This window comes from Oryctolagus cuniculus, chromosome 7 (genome assembly GCF_051225735.1).
Source record: "Oryctolagus cuniculus isolate XC-2025 breed Fujian yellow rabbit chromosome 7, ASM5122573v1, whole genome shotgun sequence".
In the NCBI taxonomy this organism is placed as follows: domain Eukaryota; kingdom Metazoa; phylum Chordata; class Mammalia; order Lagomorpha; family Leporidae; genus Oryctolagus; species Oryctolagus cuniculus.
Genome location: NC_142873.1, coordinates 82,179,108 through 82,206,054, shown reverse-complemented (window position 1 = coordinate 82,206,054; position 26,947 = coordinate 82,179,108). Strand labels below are relative to the sequence as shown.

The 26,947-nt window shown below is 41.9% G+C and overlaps 2 protein-coding genes and 1 pseudogene across 13 annotated transcripts in view; 2 read left to right on the top strand and 1 right to left on the bottom strand.

The window, feature by feature from the left end:
• The window catches only part of LOC138850611 (guanylate-binding protein 7), a 121,982-nt gene that overhangs the window by 66,463 nt on the left and 28,572 nt on the right, over positions 1-26,947 (top strand). For 2 of the 8 annotated variants that reach the window (XM_089300398.1, XM_089300395.1), the window contains 2 exons: positions 16,412-16,503; positions 21,436-21,735. In XM_089300398.1, coding sequence (XP_089156524.1) covers positions 16,412-16,503; positions 21,436-21,472 — 129 coding nt within the window. In that variant the 3' untranslated portion in view covers positions 21,473-21,735. Of the gene's footprint in view, positions 1-16,411; positions 16,504-21,090; positions 21,736-26,947 lie in introns of those variants that run through there. The other 6 variants (XM_089300400.1, XM_089300397.1, XM_089300401.1 and 3 more) reach the window with 5 other exon arrangements.
• Positions 2,307-3,126, top strand: LOC138850616 (pleckstrin homology domain-containing family B member 2 pseudogene; annotated as a pseudogene).
• The window catches only part of LOC100346985 (guanylate-binding protein 7), a 144,718-nt gene continuing 136,289 nt past the window's right edge, over positions 18,519-26,947 (bottom strand). For all 5 annotated transcript variants that reach the window (XM_070078099.2, XM_089300429.1, XM_089300430.1 and 2 more), the window contains exons 9-11: positions 21,218-21,320; positions 20,716-20,909; positions 18,519-19,867 (exon numbers count right to left, since the gene is read on the bottom strand). In XM_070078099.2, the coding sequence (XP_069934200.2) occupies positions 19,658-19,867; positions 20,716-20,909; positions 21,218-21,320 (507 nt within the window). In that variant the 3' untranslated portion in view covers positions 18,519-19,657. The remainder of the gene's footprint in view (positions 19,868-20,715; positions 20,910-21,217; positions 21,321-26,947) is intronic.

Below are 26,947 nucleotides of genomic sequence, written 5' to 3'. Positions count from 1 at the left end.
TTAGTTAGTTGGGCCAATGGGGTGTCAATTTTGTTTATTTTTTCAAAAAATCAGCTTTTCGTTTGGCTGATCTTTTGTAATTCTTTTTGGATTCAGTCCTGTTGATTTCTTCTCTGATTTTAATTACTTCTCTTCTCCTACTAGTTTTGGGTCTGGTTTGCTGCAGATTTTCTAGATCTTTGAAATGAATCAAAAGCTCATTTATTTGGTGCCTTTCCAATTACTTGATGTAGGCACCTATTGCTATAAACTTTCCTCTCAACACTGCTTTTTCTATATCCCATAAGTTTTGATGTGTTGCATTGTTATCCTCATTTACTTCCAGAAAACTTTTGATTTCTCTTTTGATTTCTTCTATGACCCAGTGTTCATTCAGGAACATGTTGTTTAGTCTCCATGTGTTTGCATATGCTCTAGGGATTCCTGAGTTGCTAACTTCCAGCTTCATTCCGCTGTGGTCTGAGAAGCTGCATGGTATGATTCTAATTCTTTTAAATTTGCTAAGACTTGCTTTATGGCCTAGTATGTGGTCAATCCTGGAGTAGGTTCCATGTACTGCTGTGAAGAAAGTAAATTCTTGAAGTGTGGGATTGAAAGTTCTGTAGATATGTGTTAGATCAATTTGTTCTATAGTATCGATTAAATCTGCTGTCTCCTTGTTGATCTTCTGTCCAGTTGATCTGTCTATTTCTGAGAGTGGAGTATTGAATTTCCCCAGTATTATTGTATTGGAGTCTAAGTCTCCCTTTAGGTCCTTTAACATATCTTTTAAATAAACTGGTGCCCTGTAATTAGGTGCATATACATTTATAATAGTTACATCTTCCTGTTGAATTGTTCCCTTAATCATTATATGGTGCTCCTCTTTGTCTCTCTTAACAGTTTTTGTGTTAAAGTTTATTTTGTCTGGTATTAAGATGGCTACATCAGCTCTTTTTTGGTATCTGTTGGCATGGAATATCTTTTTCCAACCTTTCACTTGCAGTCTGCATGCATCTTTGTTGGAAAGATGTGTTTCTTGTAAGCAGCAAATAGATGGGTTTTGTTCCTTTATGCATTCAGCCAATCTGTGTCTTTTAACTGGAGAGTTGAGGCCATCAATTGTAACAACTTTTCAATGCTGTTTTTATTCATTTTGGTCTTCTCCCTTTTCTTTGGTTAATTGGGACAATGGTTAATCTATTTGTTTATTATTCAATGAAGCAGCTCTTGATTTCACTGATCTTTGTGTATCATATTTAAGTTGTAGTGGTTTTAGTTCTCCCATAATTTTTATTTCTTATTTCCTCCTATTAGATTTGGGATTGGTTTGGTCTTGTTTCTCCATGTCCTAGGAATACATTGTTAGACCATTTATTTTTTGATTCGTTTCCAATTTTTTGATGTAGACACTAATTGCTATAACTTTTCCTCTTAACACTGATTTTATGTATTTCCTAAGTTATTTTATGTTATGTTGTAATTTTCAATCATTTTTATGAAATTTTTTGTTTTCTCTTTTGATTTCTTCTATGACCCACATGAAGGAATTAGCAAGTTATGTCCCAAGTGACTAGGCCCCTGTCACCGATGTGTGTAGCCTTGTTTGAGTTCCTAACATTCAGCTCCAGCTTGGTACCAGCACTGTTGTAGGTTTTTGAGAAGCAAACTAATACAGGGGCCTTTCCCTCTCCCCTTTCTTATTCTCTTTATCTCACTGTGTCTTCTTTCTGAAATAAATTTATGAAGGATTTAAAAAATATTAGATGGTGATAATAATTCTCCCATAGAAAATGAATAAACTGTTGATTTCTTTGGAGCATTGCCCTTATAATCTTTTCATAAAGTTTTAAAGATTCCCTATTTTTCCACCCAATCCTCATGACAAATTGCTTGTTTATTCTTGCTTACATTTTGGCTGAATTCATGTTGCTCCTCCTGGAGCCCTTTGTAAACTCATGTCACATCCATCTTAGTGCCTCAACTTAGATGCTGCTCAGACATGCTACATGTTAAAATGAGTTCATTTTTGTGCAAAAATTTGAGTTCTTTCAACCTTTTTTTCCACAGTACACAGTTTTAATGAACTTTTTCCAATTCTGTCACACACATCCTATTGCTAGAAACATAGCCTTCCCCACATAAGTTTTTTTCAGTGTGGAATAGGGCATGTTGACTAACAGATCCAAACATATAGTGGTTTTCTATCAAATTAAGAATCCTAAAGTTAGCAAACTTCAATTTATGTTCAATAACTAATGTTTAATGTTTCATCAATTTGTCAATGACCCAGATATTGAATGCATATTCATCATTTGATTAAACATTAGAAGAAAATGCTATGAGTGAGTTACCAAATAGGTTTTGGACAGTTTACTAGTCTGGACCCCGAGCAGCATCCGAGCAGCATCCTTGCCCTACAGCCGTGGTCTGGGCTCTGCAGTCTTAGCTTTCCCAGTGACGAGATGACGTTTGTGAAGAGTGGACGGCTGCTGTGACAGAGAACCATTTGAAAGCATTGGAAGAAGAATTGGTTTGACCTATTACGATGACCAGACTGGGCAGAGTGTTGAGGATAAGGTCCACATGCCAGCGGATGGCATCAAAATCTGTATGGGACACGAACGTCGGGACATCCAGCCTCCAGACGGGAATGCAAGACTGCCTGCTGCAGATCATTTGCCGAGATGGAAACACGATGTCATTGCGCGGAAAGCTCAGATGATTGGTTGGCCTGGAAATTTACACTGCAGGATTCTAGGACAAACACAGCTGTGGGCTCCCCAATCTTGTCTGACGAGACAGCTGTGGCTTCCTCTCCACTTCCCTACACATCCTATGCTGCGGCAATTCTTGAGCAGGCTCCGCTCCCTATAGCAGCACCTGCCCGGTAGGAACTCAAGTTGTGTATGCTGCGAACGGGCAGGCATACGCTGTGCCCTACCAGTACCCGTATGCTGGATGTTACAAACAGCAACCCGCCAACCAAGTCATCATTCGTGAGTGGGATTGAGACAACGACAGTGATCTGGTGCTGGGCATGCCCTAGGGTCCCTGTGCTAGGTCTTATAGAGCATTCGAGCCTCGAGACCTTGGTGTGCATAGCTTCTGATAACCCTCTGTGCAATAAAATGATTTGCAAGTCCATGGTTTCCCGTCCCACCTAATTTGGGCAGTTTATTTTCACAGAGGCTGTCAGCAAAGTCGGAGCTGGCCGCCCCACACTCCACATAGTTCTGTTTTCCCTAAAATCCACTCCAGTTGGAACAGTTACCTACACACGTTCTTGCTTACTGCTCAGCCAGCTCCATCTCTGAGGCAGACTTGAATAGGTTTCTACATGAAAGCAGATGCCAGGCACACCTTGTGGTCGCCACAGCTCTGTTTCTCTAGCCAATCCTGGAGACTTGTTGACAAGGGAGCATGTTTCCAGCTGACAGCAAGTCAAATGCATGTACCTGTCATAAGGTGTTCCGTGTTTCCCATGCTGCTTTGACCTGTAACATTGACCTTACATTCTGTGTCATAAGAATGGCTTTATTCAGATTCTAATCATTAAAGCTGTATATTTTACTTCCAAAGTATTAAAAACAGTTTTTAATGTTGCAAAAAAGTTTATTAGTCAGTTCTTCATTACTGTAACTAAAACACCTGAAAGGAACCACTCAGACAGGTACACAGAGGGGCACGGTGTGCTCACAGAAGAGCCTTTAGAACAGAGGCTTTGAGCCTGGCACGGTGACGTAGTAGGTAAAGCTACTGCCTGCAGTGCCAGCATCCCATGTGGGTGCTGGTCTGAGTCCCGGCAACTCCACTTCCGATCCAGCTCTCTGCTGTGGCCTGGGAAAGCAGTAGAAGATGGCCCAAGTCCATGGGCCCCTGTACTAACATGGGAGACGCGGAAGAAGCTCCTGGCTTCAGACCAGCACACCTCCGGCCATTCCAGCCATCTGGGGACTCAACCAGCGGATGGATGACCTCTCTCTCTCTCTCTACCTCTCCTTCTCTCTGTGTGTAACTCTGACTTTCAAGTAAATCAATACATCTTTTGAGAAAAAAATAAAATGAACAGGGGCTTTTAGTCGACTGATAAGTTGCATGGAGGAAAGAGGACATCATAAACAGAAAAGAGAGAACTAAAAAGTCTGTAACTTGACTTAACAACATGACTTTTAAGATCTCTCTTTTCTGTTTATGATGTCCTGTTTCCTCCATGCAACTTATCAGTCGACTAAAAGCCCCTGTTCATTTTATTTTTTTCTCAAAAGATGTATTGATTTACTTGAAAGTCAGAGTCTGTAACTTGAGGCCGGTGCCGCGGCTCAATAGGATAATCCTCCGCCTTGCAGCGCCGGCACACAGGGTTCTAACCCAGTCGGGGCACCGGATTCTGTCCTGGTTGCTCCTCTGCAGGCCAGCTCTCTGCTGTGGCCCAGGAGTGCAGTGGAGGATGGCCCAAGTGCTTGGGCCCTGCACCCCATGGAAGACCAGGAGAAGTACCTGGCTTCTGGCTTCGGATCAGCGCAGTGCGCTGGCCCCAACGTGCCGCCGTGGCGGCCATTGTAAGGTAAACCAATGGCAAAAAGGAAGACCTTTCTCTCTGTCTCTCTCTCTCACTGTCCACTCTGCCTGTCAAAAAATAAAATAAAAATAAATAAATAAATAAATAAAAGTCTGTAACTTGAATACCAGATTTTAGTTAAGCCAGCTTCTTCCATGAATCTCCTCCAAAACATTTTCAATTCTTTCCTTTCTTATGAGATTTTGGTGTAACACATCTGTCTCTTTTTCCAGAACATGTTTGCCTCGTGTAACACTTCACAGGTAACTAAGCAATAATCTGGAGGTCACAGGAGTCAGAAATCACTGGGAAGGCAGTGTTCCATGTACAGAGATCAGGGCAAGTTCAAGAGTGAGGTAAAGGACAGTGTGAGAAGAATATATGAATCTTCACCCACTCTGAGGTGCGGGCATCAATTGCCGTCTGTTGGGCTCCTTCCTCCAAATGTAGGCTGTTGCTGGGAAAGTATGACCCCACTGATGCCATTTCTTTTTTTTTTTAACTTTTATTTAATGAATATAAATTTTCAAAGTACAGAATATTGATTACAATGGCTTCCCCCCCGATAACGTCCCTCCAACCCGCAATCCTCCCCTTAATCCCTCCCTCTCCCCTTCCATTCACATCAAGATTCATTTTCGATTCTCTTTATATACAGAAGATCAGTTTAGCATACATTAAGCAAAGATTTCAACAGTTTGCTCCCACACAGAAACATAAAGTGAAAAATACTGTTTGAGTACTAGTTATAGCATTAAATCTCAATGTACAGCACACTAAGGACAAAGATCCTACATGAGGAGTAAGTGCACAGTGACTCCTGTTGTTGACTTAACAAATTGACACTCTTGTTTATGGCCTCAGTAATCCCCTAGGCTCTTGTCATGAGCTGCCAAGGCTATGGAAGCCCCCTGAGTTCACTGACTCTGATCATTTTTAGACAAGGCCATGGTCAAAGTGGAAGATCTCTCCTCCCTTCAGAGAAAGGTACCTCCTTCTTTGATGACCCATTCTTTCCACTGGGATCTCACTCACGGAGATCTTTCATTTAGGTTTTTTTCCCCCCAGAGTGTCTTGGCTTTCCATGCCTGAAATACTCTCATGGGCATTTCAGCCGGATCTGCATGCCTTAAGGGCTGATTCTGAGGCCAGAGTGCTGTTAGGACATTTGCCATTCTATGGGTCAGCTGTGTATCTCACTTCCCATGTTGGATCATTCTCTCCCTTTTTTATTCTGTCAGCTAGTATTTGCAGACACTAGTCTTGTTTATGTGATCCCTTTGGTTCTTAGTCCTATGATTACGATCAATTGTGAACAGAAATTGACCACTGGGACTAGTGAGATGGCATTGGTACATGCCACCTCGATGGGATTGAATTCGAATCCCCTGGTATGTTTCTAACTCTACTGTTTGAGGTAAGTCAGCTTGAGTATGTCCCGCATTGCACATCTCTTCCCTCTCTTATTCCCACTCTTATATTTAACAGTGATCATTTTTCAGTTAAATTTCAGCACTTAAGAAGAATTGTGTATTGATTACAGTATTCAACAAAAAGTATTAAGTAGAACAAACAAAAATACTAAGAGGGATAACATATTAAGCTGCTCATCAACAGCCAGGGTGAGGGCTGATCAAGTCACTGTTTCTCATAGTGTTCATTTCACTTTAACAGGTTTCCTTTTTGGTGCTCAGTTAGTTGTCACCTATCAAGGAAAACAAGTGGTATTTGTCCCTTTGGGATTGGCTTATTTCACTCAACATAATGTTTTTCAAATTCCTAACAGGGATCACTTTTCAGTTAAAATTTAAACACCTAAGAATAATTGTGTGTTAATTACAGAGTTCAACCAATGGTACTAGAACAAAAAAAATACTAAAATGGATAAAGTATTACATTGTACATCAACAGTCAGGACAAGAGCTGAACAAGTCACTGTTTCCCATAGTGTCCATTTCCCTTCAAAAAGTTTCCCCTTTGGTGCTCAGTTAGTTGTCGCCAATCAGGGAGAACATATGATATTTGTCCCTTTGGGACTGGCTTAATTCACTCAGAATGATGTTTTCCAAATTCCTCCATCTTGTTGCAAATGACTGGGTTTCGTTGTTTTTGACTGCTTAATAGTATTCTATAGAGTACATGTCCCATAATTTCTTTATCCCGTCTACTGTTGATGGGCATTTGGGTTGGTTCCAGGTCTTAGCTATTGTGAATTGAGCTGCAATAAACATTAAGGTGCAGATAGCTTTTTTGTTTGCCAATTTTATTCCCTTTGGGTAAATTCCAAGGAGTGGGATGGCTGGGTTGAATGGTAGGGTTATCTTCAGGTTTCTGAGGAATCTCCAGACTGACTTCCATAGTGGCTTAACCAGTTTGCATTCCCACCAACACTGGGTTAGTGTCCCTTTTTCCCCACATCCTCTCCAGCATCTATTGTTGGTAGATTTCTGAATGTGAGCCATTCTAACCGGGGTGAGGTGGAACCTCATTGTGGTTTTGATTTGCATTTCCCTGATTGCTGGTGATCTTGAACATTTTTTCATGTGTCTGTTGGCCATTTGGATTTCCTCTTTTGAAAAATGTCTATTGAGGTCCTTGGCCCATCTCTTACGTGGGTTGTTTGTTTTGATCTTGTGGAGTTTCTTGATTTCTTTGTAGATTCTGGTTATCAACCCTTTATCAGTTGCATAGTTTGCAAATATATTTTCCCATTCTGTCGGTTGTCTCTTCACTTTCCTGACTGTTTCTTTTGCAGTACAGAAACTTCTCAATTTGATGCAATCCCAAATGTTAATTTTGGCTTTGACTGCCTGTGCTTCTGGGGTGTTTTCCAAGAAGTCATTGCCGGTACCTATATCTTGCAGGGTTTTTCCAATGCTCTCTAATAATTTGATGGTGTCAGGTCGTAGATTTAAGTCTTTAATCCATGTTGAGTGGATTTTTGTGTAAGGTGAAAGATAGGGGTCTTGCTTCATGATTCTGCACGTGGAAATCCAGTTTCCCCAGCACCATTTATTGAATAGACTGTCCTTACTCCAGGGATTGGTTTTGGACCCTTGATCAAATATGAGTTGGCTGTAGATGTTTGGATTGATTTCTGGTGTTTCAGTTCTGTTCCATTGGTCTATCCATCTGTTTCTGTACCAGTACCATGCTGTTTTGATAACAACTGCCCTGTAGTATGTCCTGAAATCTGGTATTGTGATGCCTCCAGCTTTGTTTTTGTTGTACAAGATTGCTTTAGCTATTCGAGGTCTCCTGTGTCTCCAAATGAATTTCAGCATCATTTTTTCCAGATCTGAGAAGAAGGTCTTCGGTATTTTGATTGGTATTGCCTTGAATCTATAAATTGATTTTGGGAGAATGGACATTTTGATGATATTGATTCTTCCAATCCATGAGCCTGGAAGATTTTTCCATTTCTTGGTATCCTCTTCTATTTCTTTCTTTAAGGTTTTGTAATTTTCATTGTAGAGATCTTTAACGTCCTTGTTTAAGTTTATTCCAAGGTATTTGATTGTTTTTGTAGCTATTGTGAATGGGATTGATTTTACAAGTTCTTCTTCAGCCATGGCATTGCCTGTGTATACAAAGGCTGTTGATTTTTGTGCATTGATTTTATACCCTGCTACTTTGCCAAACTCTTCTATGAGTTCCAATAGTCTGTTAGTAGAGTTCTTTGGATCCCTAAAAAAAGAATCATATCATCTGCAAAGAGGGATAGTTTGATTTCTTCCTTCCCAATTTGTATCCCTTTAATTTCTTTTTCTTGCCTAATAGCTCTGGCTAGAACTTCCAGAACTATATTGAATAGCAGTGGTGAGAGGGGGCATCCCTGTCTGGTACCAGATCTCAGTGGAAATGCTTCCAGCTTTTCCCCATTCAATATGATGTTGGTCGTGGGTTTTTCAGAAATTGCTTTGATTGTATTGAGGAATGTTCCTTCCACACCCAATTTGCTTAGGGTTTTCATCATGAAAGGGTGTTGTTTTTATCAAATGCTTTCTCGGTGTCTATTGAAATAATCATATGGTTTTTCTTCTGCAGTCTGTTAATGTGGTGTATCACATTGATTGTCTTGTGCACATTAAACCATCCCTGCATACCAGGGATGAATCCCACTTGGTCTGGGTGGATGATCTTTCTGATGTGTTGTTGCATTCTATTGGCGAGAATTTTATTGAGGATTTTTGCATCTATGTTCATCAGGGATATTGGTCTGTAATTTTCATTCAATGCTGCATCTTTTTCAGCCTAAGGTATTAAGCTGATGCTGGCTTCATAGAAAGAATTTGGGAGGATTCCCTCTTCTTCGATTGTTCTGAATAGTTTGAGAAGAATTGGAGTTAGTTCTTCTTTAAATGTCTGGTAGAATTCAGCAGTGAATCCATCTGGTCCTGGGCTTTTCTTTGTTGGGAGGGCCTTTATTACTGTTTCAATTTCTGTCTCAGTTATGGGTCTGTTTAGGTTTTCGATGTCTTCCTGGTTCAATTTAAGTAGGTTGCATGTGTCCAGGAATCTATCCATTTCTGATAGGTTTCCCCGTTTGCTGCCATACAGGTTCTTGTAGTAAATTCTGATGATTCTTTTTATTTCTGTGGTGTCTGTTTTTACATTTCCTTTTTCATCTCTGATTTTATTGATTTGGGTCTTTTCTTTTTTTAGTTAGTTGGGCCAATGGGGTGTCAATTTTGTTTATTTTTTCAAAAAACCAGCTCCTCGTTTGGCTGATTTTTTGTAATGTTTTTTTTTTTTGGATTCAATCCTGTTGATTTCTTCTCTGATTTTAATTATTTCTCTTCTCCTACTAGATTTGGGTCTGGTTTGCTGCAGTTTTTCTAGATCCTTGAGATGCGTTGAAAGCTCATCTATCTGGTGCCTTTCCAATTTCTTGATGTAGGCACCTATTGATATAAACTTTCCTCTTAACACTGCTTTTGCTGCGTCCCATAAGTTTTGGTATGTTGTGCTGTTATCCTCGTTTACTTCCAGAAAAGTTTTGATTTCTATTTTAATTTCTTCTATGACCCATTGTTCATTCAGGAGCATGTTGTTCAATCTCCATGTGTTTGCGTATGCTCTAGGGATTCCTGAGTTGCTAATTTCCAACTTCATTCCTTTATGGTCTGAGAAGCTGCATGGTATGATTCTAATTCTTTTGAATTTGCTGAGACTTGCCTTATGGCCTAGTATGTGGTCAGTCCTAGAGAATGTTCCATGTACTGCTGAGAAGAATGTAAAATCTTTAGCTGTAGGATTGAAAGTTCTGTATATATCTGTTAGATCCATTTGGGCTATAGTTTCATTTAAATCTACTGTATCCTTGTTGATCTTCTGTCCTGTTGATCTGTCTATTTCTGAGAGTGGAGTATTGAATTCCCCCAGTACTATTGTATTGGGATCTAAGTCTCCCTTTACGTCCCTTTTCAAATCTTTTAGATAAACCGGTGCCCTGTAGTTAGGTGCATATACATTGATAATTGTTACATCTTCCTATTGAATTGATCCCTTAATCATTATATGGTGCTCCTCTTTGTCTCTCTTAACAGTTTTTGTGGTAAAGTTTATGTTGTCCGATATTAAGATGGCTACACCCGCTCTTTTTTCATTTCTGTTGGCATGGTATATCTTTTTCCAGCCTTTCACTTTCAGTCTGTATGGATCTTTGTTGGAAAGATGTGTTTCTTGTAAGCAGCATATAGATGGGTTTTGTTCCTTAGCCCAATCAGCCAATCTGTGTCTTTTAACTGGACAGTTCAGGCCATTAACGTTCACTGTGACTAATGATAAGTGGTAACTTTGCCCTGCTATTTGCCAAAGATAAGTTCTAATATATGCTTTGAATTCCCTGTGATCTTTTGCTGTGAGCTTTCCTTCCTTTACCTTCTTTCATATTGATGACCGTGTTTCTGTGTTTCTGTGTGTAACACATCTTTAAGCATCTTTTGCAGGGCTGGACGAGTGGCGACAAATTCTTTCAATTTCTCTTTGCTATGAAAAGTCTTTATTTCACCTTCATTCACAAATGATAGCTTTGCAGGATATAATATTCTGGGCTGGCAGTTTTTCTCTCTTAGTACCTGGGCTATATCTCACCATTCCCTCCTAGCTTGTAGGGTTTCTGTTGAGAAGTCAGCTGTGAGTCTGATTGGAGATCCTCTGAGAGTAATCTGACATTTCTTTCTTGCACATTTTAGGATCTTTTCTTTATGTTTCACTGTGGAGAGTTTAATTACAACGTGTCGTGGTAAGGATCTCTTTTGGTCATGTTTATTAGGGGTTCTGTGAGCTTCCTGTACTAGGATGTCTCTGTCCTTCTCCAAACCTGGGAAATTTTCTGCTAATATCTCACTAAAAAGGCCTTCTAATCCTTTCTCTCTCTCCATGCTTCAGGAACTCCTAGAACCTGAATGTTGGTTTTTTTAATAGTATCCTGCAGATTCCTGACAATATGTTTTAGATTTCTAATTTCCTCTTCTTTTCGTTGGTCTGACTGTATCCTTTCCTGTTCTCTGTCTTCCGATATTCTCTCTTCTGCTTCACCCATTCTGTTTGTAAGGCTCTCTATTGTGTTTTTCATTTGATCTATTGAATTCTTCACTTCATTATGATTTCTCGTCACTATCACAGTTTCCTGTTGTACTAGTGGTTTCGTTTCATTTTGATTCTTCTTTAAAATTTCATTTTCACGAGAGAGATTTTCTATCTTGTCCATTAAGGATTTCTGTAGTTCAAGAATTTGTTTTTGAGAACTTCTTAATGTTCTTATCAATTTTTTGAGATCTGCTTCTTGCATTTCTTCTAACTCATCATCTTCATAATCTTGAATTGGGGTGTCTTTTTCATTTGGGGGCGTCTTGGTGACTTCCTTGTTTTTATTATCTCGGTTTTTGCATTTGTTTTTTGGCATATTGGAGATATTTGGTTTCTTCACTGTGGTGCTTTTTCTTGTTATACTATGACTCTAGATTAAGTGGACTGTCTGTTTTTGATGGAGCCTTAGAGGCTTGAGATGGGTGTGGCCTGAGAGCTCTGTTTGGTGTGCCAAAGGTGACACTCCCAGGTTAGGCGTGGTAGATCTCTCTCTCTTTCTTTCTTTCTTTGATTCAAAAGGGAAGTAATTCCGCACAGCTGATCGAAGTTGGAGGTAGTTAGCAGGCAAATGATATACCCACAGGAGCCAGAGATCGGAAGCTCTTTCCCAAGGACCACACAGGGAATCTGTTCTGCCCTCAGGGTGGGCTCAGATTCTCCTTCAGTCTCCCACTGGGTTGCCAAAGTTACGGAATTGTAACGTCTCTGGAGAGTACTCACGTGAATTCTGTGAGTTCTCTCCCCCACCGTCTCTTTTTTCACAGTCTCAGTTCAGTAGCACCACAAATTTACTAGGTCCTAATCTCCTGTTAATTCGCCCCGCCCAGAGTCAGGTTTTTCTGCTAGGCTCAGGGCCGGTGCAGACCTGAGGTCGCTCTGCTTATGACGTATGTCCAAGATGGCACCTGCTCTTTGTCTTGCTCGTCCTTGAGAGGTGAGCGGAGAGAGAGAAACCCGTGTCCATACCACTCACTTTTTTTTTTCTCTCTCTCTCTCTTCCAGTTAGCCTGGTGAACTTCCCCCCACCCCCCGGGGGTCGTTCCCTCTAGTCTCCTCTCTCTGCTTGCCTGCCGGTGTCTCAGGCTATTGAGGTTCGGCTCACCTCGCGTTCCAGCGCTGGTGTGTTGAGTATGCCGCTGGTGTCCCGAACTGTGGGCTCCCACGCTCTCCACGCAGGTCCACTGTGAATCACGCGTTCCGGAAGAGTTTCTTCTCCTGTTTCCTCCCCTACTCTTCCTTGAATCTGCAGTGTCTCCACTTTTATTAAACTGTCTCTCCCCGGACTATCAGTGTGCTCCCTGCCTATTCTGCCATCTTGCCTCCTCTCACTATTTCATAAAGTCTTCTTTTAGTAGATACTGATTTTATTCCATATTCTGTCCTCAAGAATCTCTCTTCATATTCACAAATAGGGCCACGGGCCAGGAGCTGGTTCTCAGGATCTATGCTCACCTGAGCTGAATCAGACAGGATAAAAATGGGCAATGATGCTGATTTGCCTCACTTTTCCATCATTTCGCAAAGGCTGAAGCACCATGCCTCAGACTCACTCTTTTTCAGAACTCCCATTCATGGAAGTTGTCAAGTACCCTATGTCATTCCAGGTATAATCCTGACTTCTTGAAGGTGGTGGGGGCCAAGTCACCCTTGAGTTAAGCCCTGACCTCAAGATTTAGCTTTATACTGTTCCTGGCACCTGTGGGTCTCTCTCGAACTTCACCTTGGTCCTTGGCATCCATTTGTGTTGAGGAAGCCACATGGATTGGCAGATGTCAGCTTCTTTTGGTAGTGTCAGTAGCCCTGGTGGTTAGAAATTGGCAAGCCTAAATTCCCACAGGCACATATTTGACCTGCGCTTTACAATACAGGGAAAAAAATCCCCTATGGATTTTTTCTGTAATATCCATGTACACTGACAACAGCAAGGAGATAAGATTTTTTAAGATTGATTGATTTATTAGTTTTATATTTATATTTTATAATGCTTTATATTTATTGTTTTATATTGTTTGTGTATTTATTTATTTTTTAAGATTGATTTATTTATTTGTAAGGCAAAGTCACACACACACACACAGGAAGAGAGAGAGAGAGAGAGAGAGAGATTTTCCATCAGTTGGTTCAATCCCCAAATGGCTGAAATGACCAGGGCTAGTCTAGGCTGGGGCCAGGAGCCAGGAGGAGCCTCTTCTGGGTCTCCTGTGTGGGAGAAGTTGGATGGGATGTGGAGCAGCTGGGACTTGAAGTGACGCCCATATGGGATGCTGTCAGTGTAGGCAGTGGCTTTAACCCATTGCGCCACAGGGTCAGCCCCAAGGATATCAGATCTTTCAAAACAATTGTCTGCACCTGGAGAGAACCATTCTGTGAAACAGGAGGACAGTGAGGTTCCTTAGCAGAAATGCTGGTGCAGGAGGCAGATCAGGGCAGGATTCTCTCTGTACTGGGAAGAAGGAAATCAGCAGGTACTGCTAGTGACACAGCATGACTAGGAGGAGCAGCTCAGTCTACTGTTCTTGTGCCTTGTTCATTTAGGGAGCCAGATTCTATTCATTCCTCTGACCCGTCCACACTTCCAACCCCACAGCTCTATTACTTCTACCAACTCTAAACCCTTTTAGCAAATGCTTTGCTATCCACTTCAAGAAGGATATTCCTGTGCAAACTCTCCAGGTGATTGCGTATTCCTGGCGAGGGCAACTCCCCTGTTCACTGACCACCCCATGGCTGTAAATGGATCTGCATCTACATGCGCACAGCACACTGCAGAAATTTGTAAAGCAAATTACCACACAAATGCAATAATAATTTGCCCCAGTTCCAGTCTGCTCTTGTTTTTGAGCTATGTCCCTCTGATGTACTGGCATGATGAAGTATCTCTTTTTTTTAAGATTTATTAGTTTATTTGAAAGTCTGAGATACACAGAGAGAGCAGAGGCAGAGAGAGAGAGAGAGAGAGAGAGAATGAGAATGAGAGAGAGAAACTTCCATCCGATAGTTCACTCCCCAGTTGGCCACAGTGGCCAGAATTACGTCAATCCGAAGCCAGGAGCCAGGAGTTTCCTCCAGGTCTCCCATGTAGGTGCAGGAACCTAAGGATTTCCACTGCTTTCCCAGGACATAGCAGAGAGCTGGATAGGAAGTGGAGCAGCTGGGTCTTGAACTGGCTTCCATATGGGATGCTGGTGCTTCAGGTCAGGGCGTTAACCTGCTGCACTACAGCGCCGGCCCCTGAAGTATCTCTTTTGTCCTCTGCAACTCTCCCATAACCTGCTTTCTGTGTAAACCTGGAGTCAGTATAATCTCTTATTCCAAGACGCCCTTTCATCTGAACTATGTGTATGTCACTAATTCCTTGGTACCCAGTGAACCCTAATACAACAGTGCCATGCCCAGTGCTGGTGCTTGTGAAACATCTATCTAACAACAAATGACCAGTTGAAAAGAATCTCCCAATAGATAAGAATAATCTAGAAATTATTTATTGAAATCAATGATTTTTACTTAAAATGGAAATCTCTCCAATGTCATGTATACTTTTGTGGCTATAAAATAATTTATATTTGTGAACAGAAATTCATAATTCATAGAAAATGATGAAAAAACAATGACTCATTACTGAAATGGCCCTGCCATTAAATCTGGAGTATCTTCATATAAACCTGCTATAGGCTGATGAACACATTCCTCCGCTGGAATCATCCTAAATGCAATCATAGTTAAATCACTTGTGATCAATATTTCAAACTTATCTGCAGACAGTAGTTCGATGGTAGGTAGAAAGCTGTTATTACATAAAAATTCACAAAAGCATTCAAGTGTCCCTGGAACTATGTTTGGTTGCCTAATAGAAACATTAGATGTAATTAGAAGAAAAGACAGTTCATTTCTCACCATGAATTCTATTTCAAAGAAACCTTGCCCAGCTTTCACTTTCAGTCTCATCTGAGAGAAGATGAAGTTTCCATCAAAGTCTTGAAATGGATACCAGATTTTGCATTCGTGGAAAACTGCAAATGACTTTGATTGCTCTTATTTGTGTAAGCTCAGCTTGCAGGCTGAGAAGGTGAGCTGAGGCCAGAGAGTTCCTGACAGTGTTAGCTGTGGCACTGTGGGCACCTGACACGTGAATGGGTAAATGGCAGCCACCTCTCTCTGTCTTTCTCTGCATGTGTGTCTCCCGCTTGTTGTCTCACTGTCACTCAAAAAAATAAGATCATGAACTTTCAAATTTCTGGTAGATAATTTTAAAAGAAACAGAGACACAAAGGGCACTCAGAACTGAATTTGAAGAGAAAGAATCTATGATCTCATTTGGGTAGGAAATTCGTATGAGGGGCCAATTAACCCAATGTCATACTGCACCTGTTAGATATAATATTTTAAGCCACAATCATTCCTGGCAATAATGCCCCTGGCTCCTCACAGCAGCCATTAGATCCCCAGGTGCCTCATGAGAAGTGGTCTGCCTACGGGGACACGTCGGGTGACATTCGATGTCTGTTGTGCACTCTGTCACATGATTCTACCTTTCCCTGGTAAAAAAGTAGCCCTAGAGGCAGATTCCACCAGTTCCCTCAATTAGCACAACTGTGAGAGAAAGAGGGCTTCCTATTACAGTGTCCACATAGGTAGCCTTCTATTTAATAGTGCACTTCCAGCAACCAGAAGCAGCGGGAGAAAATGACCGCGCTAGTTTCCCCACAGCCTCAGCTCTTCCGGAACACCGTGCACACCCAGCCAAGAATGTGCGCTGTAACACAGGCAGTGGCTCCAGGCATGTGGAAGGGCAGCCCCTGCCTGTCGGAAGGCTCACCAGTGGACAGAGGGACAGGGACTCCATCGGTGAGGAGCAGGGGCAGAGCGGTCCAGAAACTTGCGGGAACCCAGGGATGTTCCTAGCGTGGGATTCCACAAACCTGTCTTCTGCCTGTTGACTAACGCTGTTAAAATCTCTACTGTGTATGGAGTTGGTCTTCTGTGTGCAAAGATACTTGCAAATGCGCCGCAATGCAGAATGGGACTGGGAAGGGGAGAGGGAGGAGGGGGAGGGGTGGGAGGATGGATATGGTGGGAAGGATAACTATATTCCTAAAGTTGTACTTATGACATTTATATTCCTTAAAAATAAATTAAAAATAAATAAATAAATATGTAACAACAACAACAACAACAACAACAACAAATCTCCAAGGCTAGCAAGATATGAGTGCGGTTTGATTTCTGTCCACCTCCCTCAGTCCTTATTGCGGTGATCAGCTATGTTTTCATTTTCAGCTTCTTAGGAGTGGATTCCCGAGGAGCCAGACCAGAGGAGCCAGACCAGAGTGTAAGAGGGAACTTGTTTCTGACTGCGGCGCCCTGGCCTGGTGAGTGCACCATGGCGCTTAGTCACCAAGGCCCCCTTCCCTTCCCCAGCGCTGTCTCTGTGTTGGCTTGGGCGCTGGGGGCCAGAGGACTCCCGGGGGCGCTGGGGGCCGGCCCTAGGTGCAGCGTCTCTGTGGGGCCCAGAGGAGGTGGCAGGTATCCACATGTGCCCCGGATGCGCAGCTCCCACTCGGTTTTCCACCAGGGGCTGCAGCAGAGTCCTGCTTGGGATGCAGAATGACGGATCCTATCCTCTTCTGCGCAGGGCGGCTCAAGTCCTTTCTGGGAATGAGACCCAGATCCAGCCCCTGGCAGTGGCACTGCTGTGGGGTCCTTCCCCCCTGCCTCCCTGCTCTTTCCTGCTGTCCCCTGCTGGGCTTTGGAGGAATAGAGAGGAAAGACCCTTACCTTAGACGAGTTGAATCCTCTAAGTTTCACCTGATGTTTTAAAACCACACAAATATTCCAGAGTTCACCAAGTTACATTTCACGGAGCTCTACTCTCACTTTCACTACTCAGCTGTTGGAATTCACTGTACTGTCTGACCACGTGTGTATACATCCACTTTTAGAGTGCATGGTCCCTTGCTTGAACTGTATCAGGGTGACCAGAGGTGCTTGTGGAAGACCCAGAAGGGAGGCGTTTGTATCCTCAGCCCACGTGACCCCAGGACAGGAGACTTGGGAAATCGCTGGGGGTTTACCCCCATCTGATAGAGCTGCCTTCTCTACGTGTAACTTGGTGTTAAAATTTCCTAGTTTGTGTTCCGTTGTGCAGATGTGCCGGATTTTATTTTATTTTATTTATTTATTTATTTTTTGACAGGCAGGAGTGGACAGTGAGAGAGAGAGACAGAGAGAAAGGTCTTCCTTTGCCGTTGGTTCACCCTCCAATGGCCGCCGCGGCCAGCGCGCTGCAACCAGCACACCGCGCCGATCCGATGGCAGGAGCCAGGTACTTATCCTGGTCTCCCATGGGGTGCAGGGCCCAAGCACTTGGGCCATCCTCCACTGCACTCCCTGGCCACAGCAGAGAGCTGGCCTGGAAGAGGGGCAACTGGGACAGAATCCGGTGCCCCGACCGGGACTAGAACCCGGTGTGCCAGCGCCGCAAGGCGGAGGATTAGCCTAGTGAGCTGCGGCGCCGGCCGATGTGCCGGATTTTATCCCTTCATCTTTAGATGAGCTCTGTGGTTGTTTCTATGTCTCAGCTATTATGCTGTAGTGAACTTGCAAGTGCAGCATCTCTTGCATAGACTGACTTCCTTTCCCTGCATATGCACTCAAGAGGGGAATGCTGGATTGGATGGGGGTTCTAGTTTTTGCTTTTTGAGGAGTCTCTAAACTTTTCCACAATACATGCCCAATAGTGGGCAAGGATTCTCTTTTCTCCACACTTGACCAGCACTTGTTATTTGGGTCTTTGATAAAAGCCTTTCTACCTGGAGTCAGGTAATGGCCCATCATGATTTTCATTTGCATTTCCCTAAGTTATAAAACAGGCTTAGCAAGATAAAATGCAAAATTTGTAGGCAGTGATCTTAAACCTAATGTCTCACTGCAGCTGAAACCAATTTTTGTACATGAGATTGTTATTTACAAAGGACATCTTTTTAGATTTAAGTTGAATTTTAGTCTTATTTTCTATTTACCCAAAAAACCCCTTAGGACAATGATGCTTAGTCGACATTCTGCTTCTTAGGACTGCCTCTGAAGCAAAAATTTCAGGCAGCTGCAAGACAGGTCCCATGGGTGACTGTGGACTAGGGACCAAGGTGCCAGGGACAAGAAGTGCACTGGAGATTGTTCACCATTACGTTAGGTTTAATGGGAGAGGACATCCATCAGAGCAGATGGGCACCCTCCAGAGAAATGCCTGAGGAGGAGAATCTGATAGGTGACAGAATAAAAGGCAGTGACCTAAAGAGGCTCCTGGAAGCGTCTGTGAAGAGGCAAGCCAGAGGGAGAAAAATTGGAAGCCCTGCAAAGAGATAATAACTTTATACTCCAGACTAAATTCCATTCAACTTTCATTTTATTTTTATTCTTATTTCAAATTTAAAAAAAAAAATTCATTTATTTATTTGAAAGCAGAGAGAGAAGGAAACACCATTCACCTTCTGATTCTCTCCCCAAATACCTGCGATCATTGGCAAGCACTTGCCAGGCAGTTGATCAGTACTCTCTTGAATGATGAGGCCCCATAATGTGAGCCCTCACCTGTTACCAGGGTGCACAGCAGCATGAAGCTGGAATCAGGGGCAGAAAAGGGACTCAATCCCAGTCACTACAACACAGCATTGGGATGTCCACATGGTGTCTTAACTCCAGACCAAGTGTCTGTCCTCTTTTTTCTTTTAATTTTAGCTTTGTCCCCCTTTCATTTTACTGATTATAGAGTACCCTCTGAAGTTACATTCAATATTTCTTATTTACATTAAAGAGCTGTCAAGCCTTGGCATTACAATGATCCTGCAATGAACAGAATAGTACATACACACCATTTCAACTTGGGTATACAAGTCTATGAAAGAAATTACAAAAGGTACAATTGGTGTATAAAAAGTCACCTACATTTTAATTTTTCATACATAACTGTAAGAGTTGACACTCACACTAGCAAATATGAGCAACTCTCAATTTCCCAAATGCCTTGGTTTCTCAGTGTGCTATTAAAGCTCTTTTTCCTTGCCCTTTATGCAACTGAAAAAGGAACCACATAATTTTACTTTGCATATCTTTTATTATCAGTAACATTAAGCATTTTTTTATTTTGGCTATTTAAAAAATGTGGTTGCTGTTCTAAACTCATTGATATTCAAGGACTCATCACAACTTAAATATCTCCATCTGTAGCACAAATTACACATTTTTTCTTTATCTTGCCGTGAATTTTAGCTTTCATTCAAATTGTTTTTATGAACAATTTCATTATATTCCAATTAACAGCCCAATTTGTCATAATAATTCAATAAAAATTCAGTTTTTCTTTTTAGGATACAAGGTCCTGTTATCCTTTAATAATTATATTTATTTTTTAAAATTTTTAATGAAACTTCCATGACATACATATTTTTTACAATGAGCAACGCTGTTATGCTATTAAAATGAAAAAAGAAAGCCCATTTTATATTTTCCTGCCCAAGAAATCTCAGCCTATAACTTTCTTAACAGGCTTGAAATAACTTCTGGTGACAGCTTAGTCAATACAGAACCAAATGTACTACCCAGGAAAGAAGGAAGTACTGAAAACAACACTTGTCCTTGATTTTTAATTACTTCAATCTCTTCTGTTAGCCGCTTGATCTTTTTATTTACCTTAGCAGCATCCTTTTTAAATACTTCTGTAAGCATGTCTTTTTGAGCCTATGAAATGAAAAGTCCACTTTCAAAACCTTTTTCATTAAGCATAAGAGTTTTACATTTAACTATGTCAGTATTTAAGCACATATGTCTATTTGTCTACCATTTTAGAAGGTTTTTTTAGGAATTTGTCCTCCAATATAGCCAGAAGTTTTGTCTTGAATAGGAGAAAATCCATGATTTAACTTTTGTGAGTTTTCCTTAGCATCATTTCCCCAGGGAAAAGTGGGGAGTTTTGTATAGGGACAAAGAAAGCTCATTGGGAAAGAATGTGGATTAAATTCTAATTGGCTCTCATTTCCATGAGGTGGCACAGCTGAGCTCATCCAGCAACTCGTGAGAAGTGCTGACACCACACAGGACAGTGCTTATCAAACCCCACGCTGGGACAAAGGATGTGTATGTTACTTTAGTCATAAAGGATGATCAGACAGATCTGGAAACAATGCACCAGATTCAGAGTTCTCGATTTTCTATCAGGTCAAATTTGATATTATCAGACCAGATAAACCTATTTCAGTCTCTTTGAGAGTTGTTCCAGAAATCTCAAGCACCAGTAGCTAAGGTCCCATTGAATAGGGGCTTAGTGAGACCATTTCACAGTTGGAGCAACAACTGCAGCCCCAAACCCAGGAGAATGTCATTTGTGTCTCCAAAGTCCAACACTCCATAAGTGGCTGGAGACTCCTAGATTTCCATGCTTCAGGGGGACCCAGGTGTATTTGAGGTTGCAGTGGGACAATTGTCTTTTAGGTTCCCTCTGGGATGACACCTGTGCTTGACATTGGGTCCTGCCCTTCCCAGGATCCAGAACACTGTCCCCCGGGGCACCGCCCAGCCCCCAGACTCACCTTCAGCTTGTGCTCCAGCATCCTCTCCTGCTCTCTGAGGAGGTCCTCCCTTTCCCGCTCCATCTTCTCCTTCAGTTGAGCGATGTTCTCCTGGAAGCTTCTCTCTTGAGCCTCCATCTTTTGCTGCATCTCCTGCTCCCTCTGTCTTAGCACTTCCCGTTCCTTCTCAGCGGCCTCCCTCTTGGCCTCCTCAGCTGTTTCACAAACATTAACAAGGGAAGAAAAACTGTTGAGTTCAAGAGCAGGCAGCTTTAACAGCAATGCTGCAAGTGGGAGGGGAAGATCTTCCCCTAAACAGCAAGAGGATGTTTCAGAATGTGCCAGAAAGGCACTGATTGGCTGGATGTGCAGCCCAACTGCCCTTGTTATTTTCAGGTTTAGCAGACCATGTGCTCAGTAGTCTGGAGAAGTCTCTTGCTCCAGGAAAAACTTCTTCTTCAATAAATAGGCGGGCTTCGCATGAACCTTCCCACCCTCCTGTGAGCTGAGCCCGGCCCCGTACCTGCTAGGGCCTTCTCTGCATCAGTGAGAGCCTTGTCTGCCTGCAGGATGGAGTTCTCTGTTGCTGCCTGAGACTGCAGGAAGGTCTGGAGCACCTCAGTTGCCTGGAAACCAGCAAGCAGGAAAAGTACTTCAGGGAGAAAAAATCTAGTCTTCTGATGTGGAAATTATTGTTGATAAAAGTATAATTTGGACTTGTAATTTCTGCATCCTTCTTAGGTACAGCAGAAACTCCAAGGTTTTTGGTGAAGCATAGGCACCCTGTGGATCAGCCTCCTTTCTAGCAGTGCAGTCTCCTCAACCAGGGATGCTGCCCACCACCACCTCTATCCCCCATCAGAGGCAGAGTACCCTGTTTGCCTGCAATATTGGCATGCTGTTTTTCTTACGCTTGGATGTTGTTCTACCCTTTAACAAGGATAACATCATTGGATATGTTAACATGTAGCACTTACCTCCCCCTTCAAGAAGCTCTTTTATTCTCCCTAGTTTCTTTGAAATATACCTGGCAAATCACAATTGTGTATGTTTAAAGTGTATAACATGCTGCTTCAACGTATATGTGAGTGCACTCTATAGTTCTTACTATTAAGATAATTAACAGACTAGTCCCCAACTAAAGGCTGCTCTGGTGGGATTCCAAGATGGTGCTTTAAGAAATGACATACTATGCTAGACTAAGGATAAATAGTGAAAAGCAAAACACATAACAATATACAAAAACAAACAAACAAACACAAAACCATAGGAAGTGCACTCTCAGGGAGAAAATGGAGAGAAAATCATACTGGAAATGCTAGAAGATGAATGCTGTGGACCTGTGGAAGGTGTGGACACACAGCACGAACATCCAAACAACATGTGACTGCAGTAACCAAGAGCTCAACTGGGCAGAAGCTTGGAGAAAGAGGTGAGAACAGACTGCAGCAACCCATGGTGACATAGTCAGAGAGAGAGTATGCCATGAGTCCAGACAGGAGCCCTGTGGGCTAGCAATAACCCAGGGAGCCAGTGGAAGTAGAGGGGGCCATATTTATTTCACTCCAACCTCTCCAAGATAGCACCCATTGCCTAGGGGAGAAAGTGTAGGCACCATTTTGGGTTTGGGTGGCAGCTAAAGAAGCCTTTGTGCACATGCACAGCAATTGGCTGGTAGTACCTTTGGCAGTAGTGGGGAATGAGCAATATTCAGCCAGTGTTTGTTGCATATGCACGTGATCCAGAGGTTCCAGTGGAGGGAAAAATCCACAGTCTCTACTGAGTTTGAGACTGGCTGGGAGGAGTGACAGGAGCTGGCCACTCATGTAGGACTGAGATGCCTCCAGCCTCTGAGGATCAAGATGTCTAGGAAGAGCTGGCTCAGGTAACATCTGCTTCTCTGTTGACTGGTCAGGCTGGCAGGGCAGAGTGAATTCTCTGCACTCAGTGGCTGTGGGAGCCTTAAGTACTGAGACCATGGAGCTTTGGTGGTTACATAAGAGGGTGCAGGGCATAGCTGGGGATCTGAGTAATCACTGGGTATGGCTCCACATGCTCAGAGCTGCTTTGTTGCCTCAGATGAGTCATTGTAGAGGGAACTGTGTTCACAGTGAAGACTGCGCAGGTCATCTATGTGGTTCATATGGTGGCACAGATGAGTGTTGAACACACTGGAGGCTAACACCAAGGCATTGATCACCTTGGAGGAGAGGAGGTAAGGGGGTATCATACCAACAGAGGTGACCATTCCTCCCTTCTGTTAACAAGAGGAGATCTACCATGACCATCTTGGGTGTTACCCTGATACTCGCCCTACCTTGGAGCACTAACCAAAGTTCCTTGGCCACATGTACCACACACCTTGTGGTATTCACTGAAAGTGCAGATGTGTCACTAAGGCACAGAGGCATAGCTCAAAGATAACAGCCATCAGAGGAAAAGAAAAAAAAAACAAGTAACTCCACAAATGCCTAAAAATAAATGCAGAAAATCAAGAAGTAAGAATCAGGAAGATACCATGAACCCCCACACCCAAAGGAACACAACATTTCAATATCAGACTGTGAAGATGAAGAGAGTAATGAAATGCCAAGAATGGAATTAAAAATATTAATCATAGGATTACTCAAAAGCAATGAGAGGAGGAATTAAGGTGGCAGTATAGCACCTGGGGCAAAATAGTTAATGAGCAGAGAAGATAGAAGCTGGTGATAGAATCAAGACAAGTTCACACAGAAAAGCCCAGGAGTCCATCAGAGACTGGGTAGGTCCATGCTAAGGGAGTAAAGAGGAAGGGGAAGTGGCTAGGCACAGCAGAGATGCCAAATGAGGAGACTGGTGTCACTCCCTCCTTCCCCAGTGAACCAAGTGAGAGGTCACAAGTCAATGGAGCTTCGGATAGCAATGGGCAGGGAAGCTTGGTGAACTGGAGTTGAAGTGCCAGGTGGGAAGAAGGAGAAATTATAGGGGAAGAAGCAGAGAAGTCGGGCATACCCCCGTCCATCTATGTCTCCCTCCTCGCCTCAATTGGACCTACAACCAGCAGGAAGAAGCCACAATGATTGTTTACATTTTCAAGTGTAAGCAGGGGCTGCCATATTTGCCTCCCATGCACATGCCCATTAATTGTGGGGGCCACCTCACAAAACCCCCAAACTGGGAACAAAGATCACAACATTTCAGATTAGTTTTCTTCCCATCACACAAGCTGTACAACAAGGAGTAGTCCTAAACATCGAAAACCTGAGTTCATCTCATGCACCAGTGAGATGCAAGCCCAGCCCCAGTAGGTGGGGCTTAGTGCACCAAAGCTCTGGTGCACTTCCATCATGATCTAGCAGTAAACAAGGTTCCAGAAGGTGGGGCTGTGTGCTTCCACTTGTGACACACAAATACGTAGCAGCTCACAGCGGAGGGAAATTGCACCACAGGAACAAAGTCACAAATTAAAGACAAAATCAACCAGAAATGCCAAAACACAAAGGAAAAATCCTGAATAAGAACAAGGAATACATTATGAATTCTCCAAAAGAATACAATTCTTCAATAATGGAATCTAAAGAAGAAGAGATTGGAGATATGCCAGAAAAGGAATTCAGAAAATTAATAGGCCAATTACTTAGAAGCAATCAGAAGAAAATTCATGATCTAATGAAAAGCATTCCCCCAAAATTGAGATATTAAAAAGAAGACAGAATGAAATTCTAGAAATGAAGGATTCAATAGATCAAATGAAAAATATAATGGAAAGTCTTAATAATAGAATAGATGAGACAGAAGAAAGAATATCAGAACTAGAAGACAAATTTCCAGAAATAATATAGTCAGACCAAATCTAGGAAGAAGAACTCAGAAAATTAAAAATCACAGTAGAGATTTACAAGATTCTATCAAGGGGTTGGTGCTGTGGCATAGCCAGTAAAGCCACTGCCTGCAGTGCTAGCATCCCATATGGTGCCAGTTCAAGACCTGGCTGTTCAACTTCCAATCCATCCTTCTGCTATGTCTAAGGCCTTGGGCCCCTGCAACCATGTGGGAGACTAGGAAGAAGCTCCTGGCTCCTGGCATCAGATCAGTTCAGCTCCGGCCATTGAAGCAAATTGGGGAGTGAACCAATGGATGGAATACCTCTTTCTTTCTCTCTCTCTCTCTATGTGCCCCCCCTTCTCTTTTTGTAACTCTCACTTTCAAATAAATAAATAAATCTTTTTAAAAAAGATTCTATCAAACAACCCAACTTATGAATCCTGGAAATTCTGGAAGGTGTGGAAAGAGAAAGGATTAGAAGGCCTTCTTTGTGAAATAATAACAGAAATTTCCCAATCTGGTGAAAGAAAGTAACATCCAAGTATAAGAAATACACAGAACTCCCAACAGAAATGACCAGACAAGAACTTCACCATGACACATTGTAGCAAAGTTCACCTCAGTGAAGTACAAAGAACACATCTTAAAATATGCACAAGAGAAAGACAAATCACATTTAGAGAAAATCCAATTGGATTCACTCTGGACTTCTCGTTGCAAACCCTGCAGGCAAGGAGACAATGTTGAGACATATTCTAAGTCCTAAGAGAGAAAAATTCAACCCAGAATACTGTACCCTACAAAATTCTCATTTATGAATGAAGGGAAAATAAGGATCTTCCTTAACAAGTCAAAATTGAAAGAATTTGTAACTAATCACCCAGCGCTACAAAAGATACTCAAGGATGTGCTACACACAGAAACACAGAAACAGGAACATTGTTACAAACGAAGAAAAATGCAAAAAATGACCCAGTAAAAGTACAAATGAAATCCAAAATACATAAATAGGGCTATTTACGGAAACATCACAGGGGAAATTTGATACTTAACAATAACAACACTGAATGCAAATGGTCTCAACTCCCCAGTTAAAAGACACAGACTGGCTGAATGGTTTAAAACCCCAAACCCATCTATTTGCTGCCTACAAGAAACACATCTTACCAACAAAAATGTACGCAGAATGAAAGTGGAAGGATGGAAAAAGATAATTCATGTAACAGAAACCAAAAAAGAGCTGGTGTGGCCATCCTAATATCAGACAAAGTAGACTTTAACACAAAAACTATTAAAAGAGTCAAAGAATGACACTGTATAATGATTAAAAGATCAATTCAAGAAGAAGGTGAGACTATTATAAATGTATATGCACCTAATTGCATGGTACATGTCTATTTAAAAGAATTGGTAAGGGATTCAAAGGGAGATATAAACTCAAATACAACACTAATGGGGGACTTCAATACCCCACATTCAGCAATGGACAGATTAACCAGGCAGAAAATCAACAAGGAAACAACAGAGTTAATTGACACAATAGACCACATAGGCCTATCAGATATTTACAGAGCCTTCCACTCTACAGCCACAGAGTACACATTTTTTCTCTTCAGTACGTGGGACTTTCTCTAGGATTGATCATATGCTAGGCCTTAAAGCAAGTCTTAGCAAATTCAAAAAAATTGAAGTCATACCATGCATCTTCTCAGACTACAATGCAATGAAGCTGGATTTCAACAACTCAAGAATCTCTACATCATATGCAAACATATGGAGAATGGACAGCATGTTTCTGAATGAACAGTGGGTCATAGAAGACATCAAAAGAGAAAAAGTTTTCTGGAAACAAATGAAGATGACAACACAACATATCAAAACATATGGCATACAGCAAAAGCAGTGTTAAGAGGAAAGTTTATAGCAATAGGTGCCCACATCAAGAAATTGTAAAGGCAGCAAATAAATGAGCTATCACTGCATCTCAAGGATCTAGAAAAACAACAGCAAACCAAACCCAAACTAATAGGATAAAATAAATAATTAATATTAGAGAAGAAATCAATAAAACTGAATTAAATAATAAAAAGACAAGCAAAACGAAGAGCTGGTTTTTTGAAAAAATAAACAAAACTGGTACACCTTTGGCCCAACTAACAGAAAAGGAGAGAGAAGACCCAAATCAATAAAATTAGAGATAAAAAAGGAAATGTAACAACAGACACCACAGAAATAATAAAGAGACTCATCAGGAATTACTACAAAGAGTTGTGTGCCAACAAACTGGGAAGCCTAGAAGAAAGAGATGGATTCTTGGACACATACAACCTACCTAAATTGAACCATTAAGACATAGAAAACCTAAACAGACCCATAACCAAGACAGAAATTGAATCAGTAATAAAGGCCCTCCCAACAAAGTAAAGCCCAGGACCGGATGGCTTCA